This window comes from Aotus nancymaae, unplaced genomic scaffold, assembly GCF_030222135.1.
Source record: "Aotus nancymaae isolate 86718 unplaced genomic scaffold, 86718_ANA_hifiasm-v0.15.2.pri h1tg000029l, whole genome shotgun sequence".
In the NCBI taxonomy this organism is placed as follows: Eukaryota; Metazoa; Chordata; class Mammalia; order Primates; family Aotidae; genus Aotus; species Aotus nancymaae.
This window is the reverse complement of record NW_026988442.1, coordinates 29,892,576-29,914,786: the sequence shown is the minus strand read 5'-3', so window position 1 is coordinate 29,914,786 and position 22,211 is coordinate 29,892,576. Positions and strand designations below refer to the sequence as shown.

General features: G+C 40.8%; 1 protein-coding gene across 1 annotated transcript; it reads right to left on the bottom strand.

Annotated features, from left to right (window-relative positions):
• Positions 1-403: 403 nt before the first annotated feature.
• Positions 404-21,623, bottom strand: PARD6B (par-6 family cell polarity regulator beta). Its single transcript, XM_012467449.2, has 3 exons — positions 21,555-21,623; positions 15,596-15,818; positions 404-4,146 (listed from the first exon to the last, which is right to left on the bottom strand). The coding sequence occupies exons 1-3, from the start codon at positions 21,618-21,620 to the stop codon at positions 3,317-3,319; spliced, it is 1,119 nt and encodes a 372-aa protein (XP_012322872.2). The 5' UTR covers positions 21,621-21,623; the 3' UTR covers positions 404-3,316.
• Between the last annotated feature and the right edge of the window lie 588 nt (positions 21,624-22,211).

Here is a 22,211-nt window from a genome sequence, read left to right as displayed (position 1 = left end):
TTGGGTGACTCACTTGCATAAACTTTTAAACTATCAGAATTAATTATACTTTATTTTATTTTATTTTTATAAAGACGGGGTTTCACCATGTTGGTCAGGCTGGTCTTTAACTCCCGACCTCAGGTAATCCGCCTGCCTTGGCCTTCAAAGTGCTTGGATTACAGGCATGAGCCACCACACCCGGCCAGAATTAATTACATTTTAAAAGTTACCTTCCAGCCCATAGCCGTATGGTCATAAAGTTGCAGTAAGTGTACATAAAATTTGCTGTTCATCTTTTAACAATTAAAAGTTAAGGAAGCAAGGATCTTGTTAAAACTCAAGAGGTTTTCTCCTTACCTATTTTATATAATGGGCAGCTAGTATTTGTGAGCGACTTTTCATATAATTTCAAACAAGAAAATAGCCTTTATACAAGTCTATCTTTATTTGTAAAAAATAATATACAACTAAAGCTAATTTGATTTTTAAAATCAAAGTTCATTTAGTGATAATGTACATTTTATAATAAAATTGTAGTAAAATACTGACATTTGATAGTTATAAACAAAGTATCATTCATGTAAAAATCATGTTATAGCATGTAAAATTTAATTAGAAAATTCATAGCTCACAAAAGTACATATATTTTGTTGATAGCTCGAGAACATTATCATAAACTTAAGATACAGAAAAACATTCACAGTTAGGCTTGACATTTAGTACTATAAAATTTTATGCTGGATCCACTGATATTTTTGTTAATAAGGTAGACTTGAAATAATTGATTCAGACTACCAATGAGCTGATATTTTATTGTATAACCAGGATCTACTGGTTTTACAATATGTCTAGTAATCAATTATTTCACCAATAATTTAAGAGACAGAGATCTAGTTGAGAATACCACTGACAGATACCCTTAACAGGATAATTAAAACAAAAAGCACTAGCAGCTTTGATTTCCATGAATGCATACAAATCTGTATTTTACAGTTAAAATTTGTACAAAAAGTCAAGCCCTGAAGTAGTTTCCCCCCCAAAAGTTCTGATGTTAAAACTTCGTTTAAAAAAAAAAGAGAGAGAGGTAGTGTGTAAAAATTTTTACTTAAAATGTTGAACCCCTGCACCACTTATATTATAAATGAAAGTTAACCTTCTACATACTAACATTTTGCCATTCAAGAGTCAAATTTATAAGACTCACAGAATGTTAAAGCCGGAATGCCATTCAAAATAGTGTATAAATGGAAGAACTTCGGTGAATTCAACAAAAAGTACATTGTATTACATAATGCTGTGCAGTTAACAGTTTACTGATAATATGCTTGGTGGTAATGTGAACAAAATACACTTAAGTATTCTGAGTCAAGTGATCTTCATTTTATCAAGACTACTTCATATATTTTACCATATAGAGAAAACATCCTTCAAAACGGAGTCATCTGAATCTTCATTGTTTTAATAGCACACAATTGTTAAAAAGGTATTCATACTAGCCCTACCATAAAGTTAATTAATAATAAATAACTCTCCATAAGCCATAGGGAACTTATGTACTTCATAATATTCTTAGTTTCTATATACAAGCATACTGTTGTGCTTGTGCACATTGTACAATAAAATCAGGCAAGGAATTAAAAAGTTAGCAGCCTTACTCTTAGCTTGTTCTAAGTGGATGCACTGGAAAGTAATAAATAGCCTCATAAAATTAATAGTGATAAACTCTACCTGTCACAGGTGAATACTATGTATTTTTCATAAAGTGTAGGCAGTGTTTCTAGAAATCCCATGAAAGAAAACCCAATTTTTTTTTTTTTTGTATAAAAAGTGCACAAGTTTGTCCTATGCATTAAAACCTCTTAATTTGGATGCATTTTTTTTTTATCCAAAATGATTTATACTTGAATGCATTAAAAGCATATAAAAGCACACCAACAAAAGACACACACAACGAAAGGAATGATTTCAAATGAGACTGGAAATGGGAACAAGTATAGGTTAAAGGAGAGTATTCCATATTTCCAAAGTCAAGAGAATTACCTTTTAAAACATAAATTATGGCCATATGGAATTAACTTGCAAATACGAAAGCTATAGGAAGGACAAACACCAACTTGAACAACTGTTGCAGAGTTTCATAACTCAAGAAAAGATAGCTTCCTGGCTGGGTGCGGTGGCTCAGGCCTGTTATCCAGTACTTTTGGAGGCTGAGACAGGCGGATCATTTGAGGTCAGGAGTTCGAGACCAGCCTGACCAACATGGTGAAACCCCATTTCTACTAAAGGTAAAAATTAGCCAGACATACTGGCACATGCCTGCAATCTCAGCTACTCAGGAGGCTGAGGCAGGAGAATTGCTTGAATCTGGGAGGTGGAGGTTGCAGTGAGCTGAGATTGTGCCACCGCACTCCAGCCTGGGCAACACTGTCATTAAAAAAAAAAAAGAGACAGCTTCATAACATGGGAAGCAGCTCCTCAAAATAGCCAAGCGGTTTCTTAGAAATTGGAAATGCACTTGAGAACATAATTCGTTACAATTTATAACAGAGTAACATTAAAAAAACAAAAATCAAAACAGGCTGGGCATGGTGGCTATAATCTAACACTTCAGGAGGCTGAGGCAGGATTGCTTGAGCCCAGGAGGTCAAGACCAGCTTGGGCAACATGGCGAAACCCTGTCTCTACAAAAAATATAAAATGTAGCTGGGTGTGGTGGTGTGCGCCTGTGGTCCCAGCTGCTCAGGAGGCTGAGGTGGGAAGACTGCTTGAGCCCAAGAGGTTGGGGCTGCAGTGAGCTGTGATCACACCACTGCACTCCAGCTCAGGCAACAGAGTGAGACCCATTCTCAAAAAAAAAAAATAAAAAAAAAATAAAAAAAAATAAAAAAATAAAAAAATAAGACCTTTAAGAGCTGAAATCCCCAATGTACCAAAAGAGAGAATCAGACTTCACATTAGAATTTTAAATATACAGTTAAAGGAAAAATTAACTAGGCTCTGCACAGCAGGTTAAATACGCAACCACTTCCAACAGAAATGATCTAGTCTTCTCACATAGTTCCAAGAATGTGCTTTAACATCTAATTCTCCATAGACAAAATAGCAAAAGCACATAATTTCATCAGCAAAGGCCCCTTTGTTCTGGACTTAAGTTCAACTCTGATCCACCAAAGTTTATATTATCAAACTACTACTTTAATAATATTCTAAGTTTGCAACGTTATTCCTCTCATGCCTATTCCACATCAATGGTCAGAGGTATATATGCTTTTAAACTAGCCGAATGTACAAGTCCTCATGACATCCTCACTCTGAAAATATTCGAACAACGATTTCATAATGTTATGATTGTTCCATCTTCTTCTAAGAGTTTTTGATCTGGAGCATGTGTTTCAAATTCTGTGTTTGTGCCGCTTGCTATGGATGCTAAGCTCACTTCATTAGAGGGAATAAAGCCATTCTGTCCAGACTCAAAACTTAGCTCTATCTGTGTTAATGACTCCAGGCTCTCAGTATTAGCAACAGCTTTTGGAATCTGCTGTGGCACTCCGTTGTCTTCAATGATAATATCATCTTCATCGCTGTCTTCATCTTCTGGCTCAAAGCTTGGTTCAATCTGCTGTGGGTAGCCAAGAAGGCTATTATCAGTAGACTGGCCAGAGCTGCCAGAAGTCCGACTGTTCCTCACAACATTATTCCTCTGGTTTGCTGGTCTCACTGTTATGATGAGGTTACGGCTGTTTGCAATCATCATGTCTGTTACTTGATCAAGGCTCTTCCCTGAAACTTCTATGCCATTAACTTCTAAAACTTCATCATTAACAGCTAATAGTCCTGTACTTTGAGCCAGACCTCCTGGGACAAGCCTGGATATAAAGATCCCTGGAACCTTTTCTAAGCCATGTGGTGTTACCCTGACACTGGAGCCATCCCGGATGTAGAATCCCAGGGGTTTCTCAGTGCCGTATTTATAAAGACGTACCCTACGATGCGTTTCTGGGAGAATATCCACGTCTATAATAGAAGACACAGGTCTAAAGTCTTGGGGCATACTAATGACTATATGTGGCTTTTTTCTATGGTTGTCAGGACGCAATACGTTGGATAAAACATTCTTCTTCTTTATTAGTGTGTCTGTACCAAAGGCACTGTAGTCTGCTTCTTCTGTTTAAAAATAGAACAAAATAATTATAGAAATGCTGTAAAAATATCTATTCTCTTGCAGCTGAATCTATACAGAAAGGATAACTCAAAATATATCTGGTACATAAACTAGCTAATAAGCTTATTCTAATCAGATCATAATCTATTACAGTAGTAAAACACCAGAAAAAAACACTAGGTGGCCATCTCAAATATACATCACAAAATAAACCAATGTGAAGTTAAATTTTATAGAGCTCAGTGATTATTAAACATTAAATATGGCAAATGAAATTGACAGATTTTACATATTCTTTTTTTTTTTTGAGATGGAGTCTCACTCTGTCACCCAGGCTGGAGTACAGTGGCATGATCTCGGTTCACTGCAACCTCCTCTTCCTGGGTTCAAGTGATTCTCCCGCCTCTGTCTCCTGTAGAGGCTATAGATTACAGGCACACGCCATCACACCTGGCTAATTTTTGTATTTTTAGTAGAGATGGGGTTTCACCACGTTGGTCAGGCTGATCTCAAACTCCTGACCTCGTGATCCACCCGCCTCAGCCTTCCAAAGTGCTGGGATTACAGGCATGAGCCACCGCGCCCCGCCAGATCTTATATATTCTTAAACATCATTAAATATGTATGCATTTTTTTTTTTGTATAGGGTCTTGCTACATTGTCCAGGCTGGTTTTGAACTCCTGGCCTCAAGAGATCCTCCTGCCTTGGCCTCCCAATGTGCTAGGAGCACAGGTGTGAGCCACTGTGTCCAGCCTTAAAACATCGTTTTAAACCAGCTACTTCAAATATATTTTTCCTTCACTTGTTTAAAAAACTTGCAATGTGGTTGGACACGGTACCTCATGCCTATAATCCCAGTGCTTTTTTCGGAGGTCATGGTGGGTGGATCACTTGAGCCCCACCTGGGCAACAGCGTGAGACCCTGTCTGTACAAAAAGTAAAAAAAAAATTAGCCAAGTCTGGTAGTGTCTGCCTGTAGTCCCAGCTAGTTGGAAAGCTGACGTAAGAGGATGGTTTCACTCTAGGATTCAGGTCTGCAGTGCACTATGATCATGCCACTGCACTCCAGCCTGGGTGACAAAACAAAAACACACCTGCGATCTGCATGTTTATCATATTCAACTCAAAGACTTGAAATGGGATATTTGATTCTCAAGGTAAAACAAGAGAGTAAAAATCATATACCTATATCAGACGCTGAGATGGCAGATAATGTAAATGATGCTGGTGCATATCAAAAACACTTAAGAATTTTGGTCTTCTGCAAATAAACACTCTCCCTCAGTTTTCCGGAGTTCTTTTTTGTTGTTATTGTTTGAGACAGAGTTTCACTCCATCACCCTGGCTAGAGTGCAGAGGCACAATCTCAGGTCACTGCAACCTCCACCTCCCAGGTTCAAGCGATTCTCCTGCCTTAGCCTCCCAAGTAGCTGGGATTACAGGCATGTGCCATCATGCCCAGCTAAGTTTTGTATTTTCAGTAGAGATAGGGTTTTACCATGTTGACCAGGCTGGTCTCGACTGAACTCCTAACCACAGGTGATCCACCTGCCTCAGCCTCCCAAAGTGTTGGAATTACAGGCGTGAGCTATCATGTCCGGCAGTTCTTGATCTCTCATTTTCATTTTGAAAGAGGCAAAGGTAGAGTTTTAACTTTTTCCTTTACTGTGTGAAAAACTATGCATAAAGTGTCATGATATTTTGTACTCAGTGGTGGTGACACAAACAGGAAGTAGTAAGGATTCTGGCAAACCAGAGAGCTCCTGCCTCATTTAGATGGCATAGCTGCTTCTCAGTTCCTGGCGGATTTTCTTCATACCAGAAAATCTTGTTTTTAGGCAAAATCTTCCCATCTTTATTTTTTTTGTTGTTTTTTCTTTCTGTTTCTATAACAATCTTCCCATCTTTAAATCCTGCCACCCAATTAAATAATAAACTAAAAGAGAAAACAGAAACCTAACACCAGATATGGTTAAATTATATGGCTCAAGGAAGATAGTCTATAAACAAAACATCTCATCAGAGAATGAGAGGTAAAAAGAAAAATGAAACAGCAGAAACAAAAGTTAAAATAGTATTTTCAAAAATAACTACAGCGAGAATAAACTAAAAAGTGAAATTCACATGAATTAAAAAAAAAAAACTTCAATAATAAACAAAAGGCCTCTCCCTGGTTTTCTAGTGGCTAGGAAAAAAGAAACAAACAAAAAATAAATGGCTTCCCTCCTCCTCCACGAAAGAAATAGTTGAAAATCCTAGTCTCAGCTTCTGCCACAGAAAACACTAAGATCACCATCTTGCATTTGTATAGTGCTTCAATTCATATTCTCCTGCTTAATCCTTAACCCCTTCAGCTAAACTATTATCATCTTCATTTTATAACCAAGAAATTAAGGGTACAATGTAAGTTACAGAGAAACAACTAGAGTCCAGGCTTTCTTACTACACAAGTCACATAATGAATGCCAAGTATCAATCGTGTCAGAGTACAGGGAGCTTTAATATTCTTTTCTGATGCTGCACAAACACGCTGCAAAACCTAGTTTCAGGTAAATATATAAGATTAGGGATACCTTATTTTTTTGGCATTCTTTTTCCCTTGGGGACACTTTTGTCATCATTTATAAAGTATTTGCATTGGGCTCTTACAGAGACAGAAATGTATTTATAATATGGCTTTGGATATAAACCCATTGATACAATAATCTTTTTGGCAAAAAACCTATCAAGAATAGTCTTTTAGTAATGTGTTTCTCAAAATTATATACATTTCTGTTTGAGAACAATCAATAAGGAAAGCCTACATAACATTTATAAGGGAAATTCCAGACCACGCAAACTGAGAACAATATTAAGTTGCCTACATACCTACTCATGGGAAACCTGACCAAAAAACCCCCAAATCTGCATAATTTGGCATCACATCCAGACTCCATTTGAATGCTCTCTGCTAAATTCTCAAAAGCAATATGCCCCAGTACAAAGCCACCTTTGTTCTCCCATCTAGCTAATCAGTTTCCAGCCACTGGGAAAGAAAATATTTTGGCAGAAAGCCAGGGTTCAGGGTGTTAAAGTGTAAAGGTGAACGTCCACAAGGAATTGAAGTTGACTTTCTACCTGAATACCATCAGAGCATTAAACTCAGAATGAGATGGAAAGTTTGAAAACTCGATCACAGCAATTGTCCACTTGTATAAATTCAGACTTATGCAACAGTACATGATATGGGCTGATACAGCAGCACCTCATTTATCCCAAGTCTGTTCTTCAGCCAATAATCTCGGCTAACTGGAATAGATAAGGATCTACCTAGAAGGCCTCTAAATAGTCAAACTGGATGTCTTACTTTCTTACACACAAAAAGTGGTTGTTCTTCACTTATCCTGCACGGCCTCCCTCTGAACCTCTTACTCTTTAAACATTAATTCTGAAAAGCCTAGTAATCTCATTCCTTTGCTCACAGAGGCTCATAAACCACACATTCAGAGCAAAGGGTAAGGATCTACTTTTGAGTGGCAGGCAGATACAAGACATAAAAACAAGTAAAAAGCAAATCTGGAAAAAGAAAAGTTCTACGTAAGCTCCATCAGCATCCCCATAGAGTAACAAAACAGCAACCGTTATGGTACAGTAATCAACAAAGTTCAAAATTATGCCTCATTTGAAGTCAGAGGAAGAAACCAAATAATGAAATAATTTTTTAAGATGTTCTAATTCAGGAGTTGACTACCGTTTTCTGTCAAGAGTCAGACATTTATAGGCCATAAAATCCCTCTTGTAGGAGCAGCCACAGGCAATCCATAAAAGAATATGTGGCCAGACATGGTGGCTCATGCCTGCAATCCCAGCACTTTGGGAGGCCAAGGTGAGAAGACTGCTTGAGCTTAATAGTTCAAAGCCAGACTGGGCAACAAAGTAGGACCCTGTCTTTACAAAAAAAAATTTTAAATTAGCTGGGCATGGTGACCTGTGCCTGTAGTCCAAGCTACTTGGGAGGCTGAAGTGGGAGGATCCCTTGAGCCTGAGAGGTCCAAAGCTGCAGTGAGCTAAGATGGCACCACTGCACTCCAACCTGGGCAACAGAGTGAGACCCTGTTCCAAGAAAATTTTGTATGCAAAAACAGCCAGCAGGCGTTAGTTTGCCAACTCTTGTTCTAATACAAAATGCTTAAATGAAATAGATCTGGCAACTTTAAAAGGATTAAATATCACTTAAAGCAAATTAAATATCCAAATTTTATAGACCCCTTCATTTCTTAATACAGAAAAATCAATCACCAAATATGTAACAAACACTATGTGCCACGAATTGTGCTCTGTGGTACAGATTTGGTGAATAAAATAGGTATGGTGCCTACTTTCATGGTGCTTACAATCAAAAAGAGGAAATGGCAACAAACACATAATTTAAAATACTGTAATTAAATTATAACAAAGGTGCTGAGAGTTGTAAGCACATCATGCTGGGAAGTATGTAAAGGGGACCTGGCCTGGCTTGCAGGATAAGGCAAGCCTTCTCCAGGGAAGTGATTCTGAGAGGAAAACCAGCCAGGGCCTAATCAGTAGAAGGCAAGAAGAATGTTGTGGGCACAGGACTTCACAATATCTGAGGAGACTGAGGGCCAGACAGACAAAGAAATCCAATACAGCTAGAATGGAGTGAAGAGTGGGAGGGAGGAGTCAGGAGCTGAGTCAGAGGCAGCCAGGGGATAACCAGACAAACAGGGCCTCCTGGGAAGTACCAAGGTTTACAGACTTTAGCTTAAGGGCAAAGGGAAGAAAACCAAGGATTTTAAGGGAGACAGTGATGGTAAGCTCATTTGGTTTTTCTACAAAGCTCACTCTGCAAGCTGGAGAAGGACTTAATGGGGACGACAAGAAGCTACTGCAGTAAATTAGGATGGTACTTGGCCTGGAAGAGAGGACGTGGAAATGGGGAGACAAATTTGAAAAATAACTAGAACCCAGTTTTTTTTTTTTAGACAGAGTTTTGCTCTTGTTGCCCAGGTTGGAGTGCAATGGCGCAGATGGGGGTTCGCCATGTTGGTCAGGCTGTCCTCAAACTCCTGACCTCAGGTGATCTGCCCATCCCAGTCTCCCAAAGTACTGGGATTACAGGCGTAAGCCACCGTGCCCCGTCTTTTTTCTTTTTTTTTTTGAGAAGTCTCGCTCTGTCACCTAGGCTAGAGTGCAATGCCGTGATCTTGGCTCACCGCAACCTCCACCTCCCAGGTTCAAGCGATACTCCTGCCTCAGCCTCCCGAGTAGCAGGGATTACAGGTGCATGCCACCATGCCCGGCTAATTTTGTATTTTTAGTTGAGACGGGGTTTATCCATGGTTTATCCATGTTGGTCAGGCTGGTCTGGAACTCCCGACCTCAGGTGATCCCCCTGCCTTGGCCCTCCAAACTGCTGGGATTACAGACACGAGCCACCATGCCTGGCCAGAACACAGTTTTAATGGGCTTGGTGACTGACTAAAAAATAGGTGTGTCAAGCCGGGTGCGGTGGCTCACGCCTGTAATCCAAGCACTTTGGAGGCCAAGGCGGGCAGATCACCTGAGGTCGGGAGTTCAAGACCAGCCAGACCAACATGGTGAAACCCTGTCTTAAAAAAAAAAAAGGTGTGTCAAAGGTGACATCAGATTTCCATTATGAGCAACTGGTATCACATTCTGAAATGTTACTCCACAATTTATTTTTTTTCATTTCTGGGCCATATCTTTTGTTAAACTATAATTTACAATTTACTACTAAAATGTATATTCCTTAGACAATTTTAAACTAAACCCTGATTTGTGAAAATGTAACCTTAAAAGACATCTACAAAATAACGTCCAATGCACAAAGTCTAAGAGATGATTTAGATGCCCAGTTACAAGTATGTGGGCTGCAAGGTCATATCTGTATGAGGGCATGCCCTACATCAGACCAAGTTTAAAGCAAAGCCTTTCTAGTGTTTCTAACAAAACTAGAATAAATTGAAGAGGTAAACATATTTGTCTGGTGTCAATCAAAAACAGTGTTATAGCAAGAAGTCTGGGTGTAGAGATTCTGACTAGATCTGGTGAGGGGTCTGTGCTGTAGCACATCAACAGATCCTCCACCTGGCTGATTATCACGACTGGCTGGAAAGCTTTTAAAAATATACATTTCCAGCTGGGCGCAGTGGCTCATGCCTATAATCCTAGCCCTCTGGGAGGCCGAGGTGGGTGGACTGCCTCAGCTCAGGAGTTAGAGACCAGCCTGGGCAACATGGCAAAACCCCATCTTTAAAAAATAAAAAATAAAAAATAAAAAAAAATACACATTTCCCTGGCTGAATTCCAAACTGACAGGAATGACCCAATTATTTTTAAAAGGTGCAAGCTTTAAATATACTTTTTTTAATTTTTAGTGCACAACAATAACCTAAACAATGAGAGCGGAAAAATCTATTCTGTACCTTCTCTTCCCCCTCTCCCGAATAAATTAGGATGAACTCTAATACTCTAACAGGGAATGGGGACTTAGGATCCTCTTTATAAAAATAACTTTTAAGATACCAGGTTTTTTGTGTTTTGTTTTTGCTCCCATGATAACTGCTCTAGGAATAGAGTATGGGATTTTTCTTCTAACAATAAATTGTTATAAAGCAAAAATTTTCAAGGTATGCAACAACACTACCTTGAACTTCAGACTATAAAGTAGTTTACACATTGAATTGTGAGCTTTCACTTTAAAGAAATTTTAAACCATGATTTGTGAAAACGTTACCGGTAGAGTACCAGATTTTAAAAGATCATGTAGTTTTAAATTTTAAAATGGTTCTACAATTTGATTTTCAAAAATCAACTGGGGGCTGGGCGAGGTGGCTCACGCCAGTAATTCCAGCACTTTGGGAGGCTGAGGCGGGTGGATCACCTGAGGTCAGGAGTTCGGCAGCCTGGCCAACATGGTGAAACCCCATCTCTACTAAAAATACAAAAATTAGCCAGGCATGGTGGCGCATACCTGTAGTCCCAGCTACTTGGGAGTCTGAGGCAGGAGAATTGCTTGAACCCAGGAGGTGGAGGTTGTGGCAAACTGAGATTTCGCCATTGTACTCCAGCCTGGGCAACAAGAGTGAAACTCAGCCTCAAAAAAATAAAAATAAAATAAAATAAAGCACTTGGTGCTGGGCGTGGTGGCTCCCACCTATAATACCAGCACTTTGGGAGGCTGAGGTGGCTGGATTACCTGAGGTCAGGAGTTTGAGAGAGACCAGCCTGGCCAACATGGTGAAACCCTGTCTCTACTAAAAATACAAAAATTAGCCAGGCATGGTGGCGCACACCTGTAGTCCCAGCTACTTGGAAGTCTGAGGCAGTAGAATTGCTTGAACCCAGGAAGTGGAGGTTGTGGTGAGTGGCGATTACGCCATTGTACTCCAGCCTGGGCGGCAAAACTCTGTCTCCAAAAAAATAAAAAAAAAAATTACCTGAGCATGGTGGCACACACCTGTAGTCCCAGCTACTCAAACTGACACTTAAGAAAGGTCCAAACCTGGGAGGCAGAGATTGCAGTGACTCAAGGTCATGCCCCTGCACTCCAGCCTGGGCAAGAGTGAGACTCTGTCAAAAGAAGAAAAAAAATCACTTGGTACATACCAAGTGAACTTCTGTCCTATTGATGCCTAACTGAAACCAAAAAGCAAAGATAACAGAAAATGTGCTGTAATCAAGCAGTAAAATGTAACTATACTTAATATCATACTTTATATTAGTTTCTTGAATTAAATGTTCATTAAGGTTTACATAAAATCAGATTTCTAGTTAAGCATCTGTTCAAATTTGCTTAAAATAAACAGTGCACGCATCATAGTATGCTATGTAAGTCTGTCAGATTTAGATGCTGGGACAAGACAGACAAGAAACAAGTTAACATATACTTAAATAAGATAATTCCAGGTCTTCAGAGGGTGATGTGGTAAAGGTGGGAGGGTGGAGGGCTTTAGTTAGAATGGTCAGAAGAGACTCCTCTGACACCATTATCTGAGCTAAGTAGGAGGAAGCAGACATGGGAAGAGCTCTGGGTGAAGGGTCTTTAAGAGAAGAATAACCAAGCATGAGAGCACAGAAACAGAAACAAGCTCACCGCCGGGTGCAGTGGCTCATGCCTGTAATCCCAGCACTTAGGGAGACCAAGGCAGGTGGATCATCTGAGGTCAGCCTGGCCAACATGGTGAAATCCCATCTCTATTAAAAATACAAAAATTGGCCAGGTGTGGTGGTGGACACCTGTAATCCCAACTACTTGGGAGGCTGAGGCAGGAGAATTGCTTGAACCTGGGAGATGGAGGGTGCAGTGAGCCAAGATCTTGCCAGTGCACTTCAGCCTGGGTGATAGAGCGTGACTCTGTCTCAAAAAAAGAAAAAGAAAGAAAGAACATATGTACATATTTAAAATTAGCCAGGCATTGTGGCTTCAGCCTGCAGTTCCAACTATTCAGGAGGCTGAGAATTGCCTATTTCTATACCAAATTCTAAGGGTTATCAATTATATTGGACATTTCACCTTTATTATTAATACATAGAAAACATCTGTTCACATGGAAACGTATTTCTAAGTTGTAATTCCTATGACAAGAATAAAAACCATTAAAGGTCTCAATAATAATTATACCACCAATAAATAAAAACTTAAAAAGGAAATAAAAGATAACCACCCTTAAAAGATGTTAGGATTAATTCCATAATCATGCAAGTATATAATTCCATTAACAAAACATGTGGTAGTATAACCCAACTTTCATAATCTTTCTAACAAATGGGATAATCCAACAAAATTCTGTGAGATGGCAATACTTTAAAAACCCATTCTGTATTTGAATGCACATTTCAAACAGCAGCTTTTTTTTTTTTGAGACAGAGTTTTGCTCTTTGTTGCTCAAGCTGGAGTGCAGTGGAACGATCTTGGCTCACTGCAACCTCCACCTCCTGGGTTCAAGCGATTCTCCTGTCTCAGCCTCCTGAGTAGCTGGGATCAGGCATACACCACCATGCCCAGCTAAAGCAACAAACTTTTTAATGAAAATTACAATTGCTAACAAGAAAGGCCTATTATTCAACCATAATTATTTAAATTCTTCCTCCTTTTCTAGCACTCTATATTTAGCTTTCTAAGGTTCTATCCATGGTCTTCATCCCACATGGTCTTCATCCCACTTGGCCTTTATGTGTACTCCCAAAATTTTAACTATCACTTTTCAAAAGGCTTGCAAATCTAACTAGTTTTTAGATTTCTACCCTGAACTCTTGTCTACCATTTCCAATCTCCTGCATAATTGGTAAGATTATTTGTCCTAAGACAAAATTCATAATTTTCTTTTCCAATTCAATTTACTCTGCTTGTTCATGACACTGTCCCAGCTGTCAGACTCAAACCATCAAGGTATGCTCTGCTGGACTCTCCTTCATTCCTTCATTGCCACTTTGAGTGCAATGACTCCCAAGTATTTCCCCTCCTATCTTCCTGCCACTGCCTCCTCCCCTTCTACCACCTCTCCCCTCTACTTCCAGGCCAGTCTCCTCACTTCTCCACCGCCTGCTCCTGGCTCTCTACTGCAAGACTGCTGCCCACTCCAATTCATCCTGAACAGCTAACTGAATCTTCCTAAAGTCATACTCTCATTATGTCACACCACTGTTAGTTACTTATGAGATACATCTCAGGAGACTTTGGGAACATTAATTTGTGTGTCTGAAAGTATTTTGTAAAATAGTCAAGTGATAAAGACAGAGGTTATCCTTGGAGGTTTATTTTGTTGGTGGACTTTAGTTCCTCCAAACCCAAAAAAGCAAAGATACATAATCAGTGGAATTTCAGAGCCCTGGGAGTGGTCTAACGCTTATCAACTGATTATAAATAGTTTCACCTTCAAAGGCAATCCCTACCCATTCTCTCAAGCTACTTTCTTTCATTTTTTTGAGAAGGAGTCTCGCTCTGTTGCCCAGGCTGTAGTGCAGTGGTGCAATCTCAGCTCACCGCAACCTTTGCTTCCCAGGTTTAAGCAATTCTCCTGCCTCAGCCTCCTGAGTAGCTGGGACTACAGGCACAAGCCACCACGCCCTGCTAATTTTTGTATTTTTAGTAGAGATGGGGTTTCTCCATGTTGGCCAGGATGATCACGGACTCCTGACCTCAACTGATCTGGCCACTTCAGCCTCCCAAAATGCTGGGATTACACATGTGAGCCACCATGCCTGGCTGCTCTCAAACTACTTTCTGGGTTGGCTTATAAACACTGTAAGTCTTTAATTTATCCCAATACCAGGTTCAATGCTCTCATGCTGGCTTTCCAAAGCACTTCATTTACAATAGAGAAAGGAATAAATGGTACATACCATAATGAGCCCTACCCTGCCCATCTGTAGACACATACATACACACACACACACACACACAGAGGCTATGAAGGTAAAAAAAAAAAAAAGTTTTAGGACTCAAAATACATTTGAAAGTTCTTGGCTGAGCATGGTGGCTCATGCCTGTAATCCCAGCACTTTGAGAGGCTGGAGGATCACTGGAGACCAGGAGTTGGAGACCAGTTTGGACAACATAGTAAGACCCAGTCTTTACCAAAAAAAAAAAAAAAGAAAGAAAGAAAAGAAAAGAAAGAAAATTATTGCCAAATAGTGATTTCAAAATTTTTTTGGAAGATTAATACCAGTGTTTACATCCCTCCATAACAATGACTTCCCACCTCATTTTCCAGATAATTTACTAGTTTCATACACTTTCTTTAAGAAGTATCCTAAAAGGAAAAGAAAGAAAACATTTACTAGGTACCTACTATAAGCCAGGGCACTGCACTTAGCTCATTTAATCCCCATAGTAATCTTACAATATATTATATTCACTCTATAGGTACAGACATTGAGACTCAGGAAGATTAAATGGCTTTGCTTTTGGTATCTATTAACTGGTAAATACAGCCCTTGAAAGTTGGTTGCCACCAAAAAAACAGGAATGCTTTGAACTCCAAAGATATACTCTTTTTACATTTTTCTGAATGGAGAATAATCCATTTGATAAAGTGAAGATTCAATAAATTCCCAAAGTAACTAGAAATATAAATTTTCTAAAGTACACTTAGTGAAGCATAAAGATATGTACATATTTTTCGAGACAGACTTGTTGCTCAGGCTGGAGTGCAATGGTGGGATCTTGGCTCACTGCAACCTCTGCCTCCTGGGTTCTCCTGCCTCAGCCTCCCGAGTAGCTGGGATTACAGGCATATGTCAACATAAGGATATTAATTAAACCAACAGTATCACAAATGTTTTAACCTGCATGTTAGTTAACATAGTAAGAAGACTCACACAAAATGTTTATTCACTAAGTTTGTGGCAAAGTCTGGATATCCTATCAATGGGGAAAACACACTGTTTCTATTTCTAACACAATTTTTCTAAACAGTGATACTTACCCTTCTTTTGTATAAAAATCCTAAGTAGTGGATTGGCCGTTGAAACAGCTTTGTGATAATTGTCATCATTATTTATAGGTAGTAAGTCTCCATGGATGTCTGCATAGCCTACCAAAACGTCAACATTGGGAATCTTATGAACATGTTGTAGTAATCCATAAAACTCCTCAAATTTTCCAGGTTTTGATCTTTCCAGTGAAAAGCGACGAAATTCAGCTCCAAACTATAAACATAACAAACATATTACCTTTTTTAAAAAAGTAAAAAGACCCAATTTGAAAATGCATGCCATACAAAAATGAAAGAGCAGAGTTAAGGAAAGAAGATTGTCTATTGTCAGGAACCTATCAGGGATTTCACTATCAGGGATTTTAAACAGCCTAAGAAAGGCACAAGAATGTGCCTCCTGATTGCTGTGTCTCTGAAGAGCATTCCCTTCAAGAGACGCAGGCTCAACTCAATCCCTGGGGTACCGAGGCCTTGCTGCAGACTGTTCTGCATAGTGACTCAGCTCAAACCCTGTCCAGAGCCCAGCCTCTGACAGCAATGCTCTACTTACTCATATCATGGGGTACCAAAGACTTGTCCAAGTCTTTATTTTGACCACCAAAGAAAAGCATTTAAGTTTCCTTCTTCACAAAAGGAATTACGATTTCATGGGATATGGTAGGAATCAACAGCAAAATATACAAAAAGAACTGTGAGCTATGTGGCATTAAGGTATGATCTTCCCTATGTTAATGTAGAAAAAAGAAGCTTTAGTAATACATCAAATGTATGTCCTGTAACTATCCAATTAATGCACAAAGTGTGTGTTTGCCACAGTGCTAGGCCCTAGAGACTGAAAGCCTCAAGCCTGCTCCAGAAGCTCACCAATTAGTGGGTAAAGAGAATAATTACTTCAGGGAGGTATTAAGGGATCACACAAATGGGAAAGAATGGAGAGGAAGACAGCCGCCATAGTGCCCAGTACTTACCTTCACAGCTGTGATTCTCAAGTCTGTTTCCCTACACCTCTGTTTTCCCAATGTCAAATAATTAAAAGTGACTCTTATTCAACACCTAAGGCTGGGTGCAATGGCTCAACACCTGTAATCTCGGCACTTTGGGAGACTGTGGTGGGTGGATCACTTGAGGTCAGGAGTTCAAGACCAGCCTGGCCACATGGCAAAACCCCGTCTCTACTAAAAATACAAAAATCAGCCAGATGTGGTGGCACATGCCTGTAGTCCCAACTACTTGGGAGGCTAACACAGGAGAATCTCTTGAACCTGGGAGACAGAGGTTGCAGTGAGCTGAGATCACACCATTACACTCCAGCCTGGGTGACAGAGCAAGACTCTGTGTCTCAAAAAAACAAAAACAAAAAAACCCCAAAACACTAAGGACTGGCTTCATCTAGTCCATAATAAACAGGATTTATAACTTACTGTGGGAATAGCATAACATTTCCTCAAACGTGGAAACCTAAGAAAAGTTAATTAGCCTTCCCCAAAAAGCGTCCCAGTCATGTAAGTTTCAGAAACGCTACATTACTGTAATTATGCTCTTGGGAATCACTGTGGAGACCAGCACTTTAAAGGCTCATTTACGTCCTATGTTGATTTTTAAAAATATTTAAACAAATGTTTGCCAAGTGTGTTTACAGAACTCGTATTTCCTCCAAATATCTATTACTAGCAAGAAATACTAATGTAAAAATAATACGTCCCAAAGGAAAAAAGAAAAGAAAAATACTAATATACTACTGGGACAGCCTTAAGTATCATGTAGAGAAAGCCCCTTGTCATAATAATTTGAGCAGTTTGCAGATATGTCAATTCATTTTCCCAAAGGCCCCATGGGACATCTAGATACACTGGTTTTGCTCTATCTAAAGTTCATCTGCCCTCCTTACACCTATACTCCTCATTGGTTTTAAATTAAAATCAAAACTCACTAAAAACACCTCTTACCTCTAACAAAAAATTAAAACAGTTCCCAAAACACATTCCTAAAACATAAACACTAACATCTGACAAGAAAATAAGGTGACTCATATCTAAAGCTCTCAAAAAGTCTAGTCACACCTTCACATTTCAAAGTAAATAAAAACTCAGGGAACACCCTTCATATCAGTTAGTCTTACGATGTTATCAAAAGTCAGTTTGTCCTCCATTTTCTTTATTCTGGCATCACAACATGACGTTGCTAGTACTTTCTGATTCATCTACAGGGTTTATCACTTCCCCTAATGTAGGAATGGGAGTAACAGCTGATCATTTAACATTTTAGGGTTTCAATGTTTTTGTTAAAGCTTTTGGATGAAATTTATTTGCTTAACATTTTCTCTTGCTTAACTGTTACGATAAAAACAATTTTAAAAATCGTATGGCTTCATGGTATATGTGCACTTTTGCCAACGCTGGCATGGGGGAGAAAAAAAAACGAGAAATTGTTATGCTTCTTGCAACAAAACAATAGGATTACCTTTTTACTGAACAAAAAACCTAACAGATAAAATTAAGATTCAATCAGCAATTAGTCACTATGTGAACCATTTACAACTGTTTTATAGCCTAATCAGGTTTGTCCTAGCCATCCAGAATAGGTATGGACTCCCTTCCCACAGTGTCTGTTGGTACATTCTAGAAATACAAACTTAATTTTCATAGTCTATTTGCCTATGAATAATAATTAGGAAATTTTATGACTCAAAGACTGTTCCTGGGTTATTAAAGGACATCACCGTGATTATTGATTAAGAATCTTTCCAACCCTAGAGATACAATTAGGAAGATAAATCAGTTACCAAAGAAAAGTCACATACTAGCTGGTATCACAAATTTAACTATAGTTATATTTACGTTCTCCATTATTTTATTATCATTATTTTTCCCTTCCACTTGTAAAGATAAGAAAGTTGACACTACTGCTTTACTTCATTTTTCAAACTTTTTATTTTTTTGAGACAGAGTCTCCCTCTGTCACCCAGGCTGGAGTGCAGTGACACAATCTCGGCTCACCGCAACCTCCACCTCCCAGGCTCATGCGATTCTCCTGCCTCAGCCTCCCAAGTAGCTGGGATTACAGGCATGCAGCACCACGCACAACTAATTTTTGTGTTTTTAGTAGAGACAGGGTTTCATCATGTTGGTCAGGCTGGTCTTGAACTCCTGACGTGAGGTGATTCGCCCACCTTGGCCTCCCAAAGTGCTGGGATTACAGGCATGAGCCACCACACACAGCTGACACTACTGCTTTATATGAAGAAAAAGAGATCTTAAAAATGGACGAGAACCTGGTGTGGTGGCTACCGCCTGTAATCCCAGCACTTTGGGAGGCCTAGGTGGGCAGATCACTTGAGCTAAGGAGTTAGAAACCAGCATGAGCAACATGGCAAAACCGTGTTTCTAAAAAGATTTTAAAAAATAAAAAGAAAAAAAGTAAAAGAAAAATAGACTGGGTAGGTGTAGTGGCTCATGCCTGTAGTCCCAGTACTTTAGGAGGCAGAGATGGGGGCATCACTTAAGCTCAGAAGTTCAAGATCAGCCTGGGCAACTTGGCAAGACCCCCATCTCTATAAAAAAAAAAAAAAATTACCTGGGTGTAGTGGCGCATGCATATAGCCCCGCTACTCTGGAGGCTCAAGTGGGAGAATCACTTGAGCCCAAGAGGTTGAGGCTGCAGTGAGTCATGATCACGCCATTGTACTCCAGCCCCAGTGACAGAGCGAGATCCTGACACCAAAAATAAAAAAATTTAAAAAAGGACCTGCACACTACCTATTTCGTTACAAACTCTTAGGGATTAGTGTTGCAAAAAGCTGTGGTATCACTAAAGCAGTGTCAAAGGAAATACTGTTTCAAAAACCTCTCCAAATATTTTTTAAATGATTAGATAACAAATATTTCAATCCATTGAAAATAAATGTATCAGAAATATATATTTGAAACATATAAGGTGTCACAGACACATTAGGAACACTCCCCTACCTATACTTTGCCTATCTGTCAACAGCTAGAATAGTGGGACCGACATCATTCAGTGCATGTCAATCAGTGTATGATTCTACTTAAGAGACATGGTTCACTAAAAGTGCAGTATAGCAGTTCAAATATACAACATGTAGTTTAGACAGAAGTATGTGAAAGATTCAAAAATCAGCTGACAAGAGAAAGGCAAAAAGCCTGAAATTCCAGTTTTAAAGCACTCAAGGTTTCTTAGTACTAGAGATAAACTACTATTTGATTGTATTTGTCAGCATGCTGATAAATACTGATAAATACCGATAAAACAGAATTCCTACTCATTTTTTTCTTATGGGAAAAAAATTAAAGATTTGCTACCCAGATTAGGGCTATAAACTTATTTTTAAGATTATGCAATATCACAAGTGTTTTTCTTTCCGTAACCTCAACGCCCACAAATCCAAATGAGACTTATAACAGAAACGCCATAAGAAGGTTCAACCACTGGGCATGGAACCACTACTTCCACTATACCGCTAGAGGAAAAGCTCTGCTATATATTTTGGGTCATCTTCACACTATATAGCTCAAGCAAGTCACTTCAATTTGCTATGCTGTGCACAGGGCACACAGACACGCACATTCCTTAAACTGCTATAACTACACTTCTTACTGATTCTGAAATTAGTGCCAACCCTCATTTCAGTGCCAAATCACATTTTTAAATGATGTTACAAACAAATGTAGATTTTCTCGATGTGATTCTCAATTACAGAAACTTACAGAACTTTGCTTATCAACCCTAGACAAGAAAACCATTCTACCCAGAGGCTCTAGAAAGCTTTCCTTACTCCACTCAACTCACTCCTTGATTCTGCATACTACTTAGTAGGCTTACAATCTATGATGCTCCATTACTTTTTTTTTTTTTTTTTGAAATTGATACGCTTTCAATTTTTTCGTTTTCTGTGTTTTGGCCCTTTCAATTCTATTTTATATGTTCTCAGGGTCCAGCCAGTGCCCTGTTTTGTATTCTGCAGTGCCTAAAAGTTATGTTAAAAAGGCATGAAGGCTTTGCAAAAAAAGAGCTTGGGAAGTCATAACCTTTCTGAACCTAAGTCTTCTCAGAGAATTGGATTAGACTATCTAAGCTCCTTTTAACTCTTCAACTCAAGAAACTTTGTTGAAAATATTCCCGTAGCTGCCGATCACCTTCAAATTCCAGCTCAAAATCCCCCAAATTCCAGCTCAAAACCCCCTTTGGAAGGCATTCCCTAACTAATCCCTACAGACTCCCCTGCTCACCGAGCCTTGAAATTTAGGAATTCAGTGAATACCGAAGTAATTATCAGCAGATTGGCATACCGCTGGTCAAGGGGAAAAACACTTGATGTGAGTAGGTAGCAGGATGGAATGAAAAGAGCACCCAAACTCAAACTGTAAAGTGCTACTCCAGCGTAAGGTGATAGCGCTAATTTTACAGATTAAATGCATACCAAAGTTAGTTCTAGAAAGAGCGCTAGCAGGAAGCAAAGCGAACTTTTCAAGGGCTATTTAGTTCACTGGGCTCTCTCCTTCGCCACTCGATGCGCCCCTGAACCACAGAAAGAGGGAACGAGGTGGTCCAGGGCCCTTAACTCACAGTCCAGCAGGCAGGATTCCCCTACACCTTTTGAGCTGCCTCGCATTCCACTCAGTGTGTGCCATCCTCGGGCATACCCTGGCCCCTACTCCCAGCCGTGAACACGGGAATGAGATTTACGAGACGAGATTAAACGCTGGACTACATCTTCTTCCTGCCGGGGCCACGGGCGGACAGACACTAGCGCCCGCCGACCCCCGCCGCCCCCTCCTCGGCAAGTTTAAGATCCACCGTCCCCCGCCCGCACCGTCCAGACCCCCGGGGCAGCTCGGACCGTCGCCTCCCGCGGCGCTCCGAGACCTGCCCAGCCTCTCCCAGGCCCCGGCCCCCCAGGCCCGCCGCTCCGCCCAGCCCGGGCCCCGCGCACCTTGCTCTTCACCTCCATGGTGCCCAGGCAGCCGCTGCCCGCCGCGTGCCGGTGGCTGCGATTCATGCTGATCGCCGGGCCCGCGGCGGCCTCCTCCGGCCGGGCGGCCCCTCTGGAGCGCACAGAGCGAGTGCGCGGCCGACGGGCTCAGAAGGCGGCTGCGGCCCGGGAGCCTCCTCACAGGCACCTGCAGAGAAGGCGGCCGCAGCTCTGACGTCCGCGCTGAGCTGCACTCGGCCGGCTGCTCACACGGCGGGACCGAGGGTCGGACTGGCTGCGCGGCGGGCGGAGACACGGCTCCCTCCCTCCGGGCCCCGGCGGCGGCGGCGGCGGCGACAGCGCTGGAGGAGGAGGAGGAGGAGGGGGCGGAGCGGAGGCCACAGGCGCCGCAACCTCTCCCTCAGCCACCTCCCCCGCGAGCCCGCGCGCGCGCACCCGAGCCGGGCCAGAGCCGCGGCGCGTGCGCGCGCTCACCTGCAGCCCCCGAAGCTGTCGCAACCGCTGGCGCTCCGCCCACACCCAATAGGAAGCGCGCACCTGCGCCCGCGGCGCCAGCCAATCGATACACGCCTCGCGCGATGCGTGGGCGGGCCGCCTCCTCAAAAAACCCCGCCTTCCGCCGCGCGATTGGTCCTGCCCTTCGAGGGAGGGGCGGGA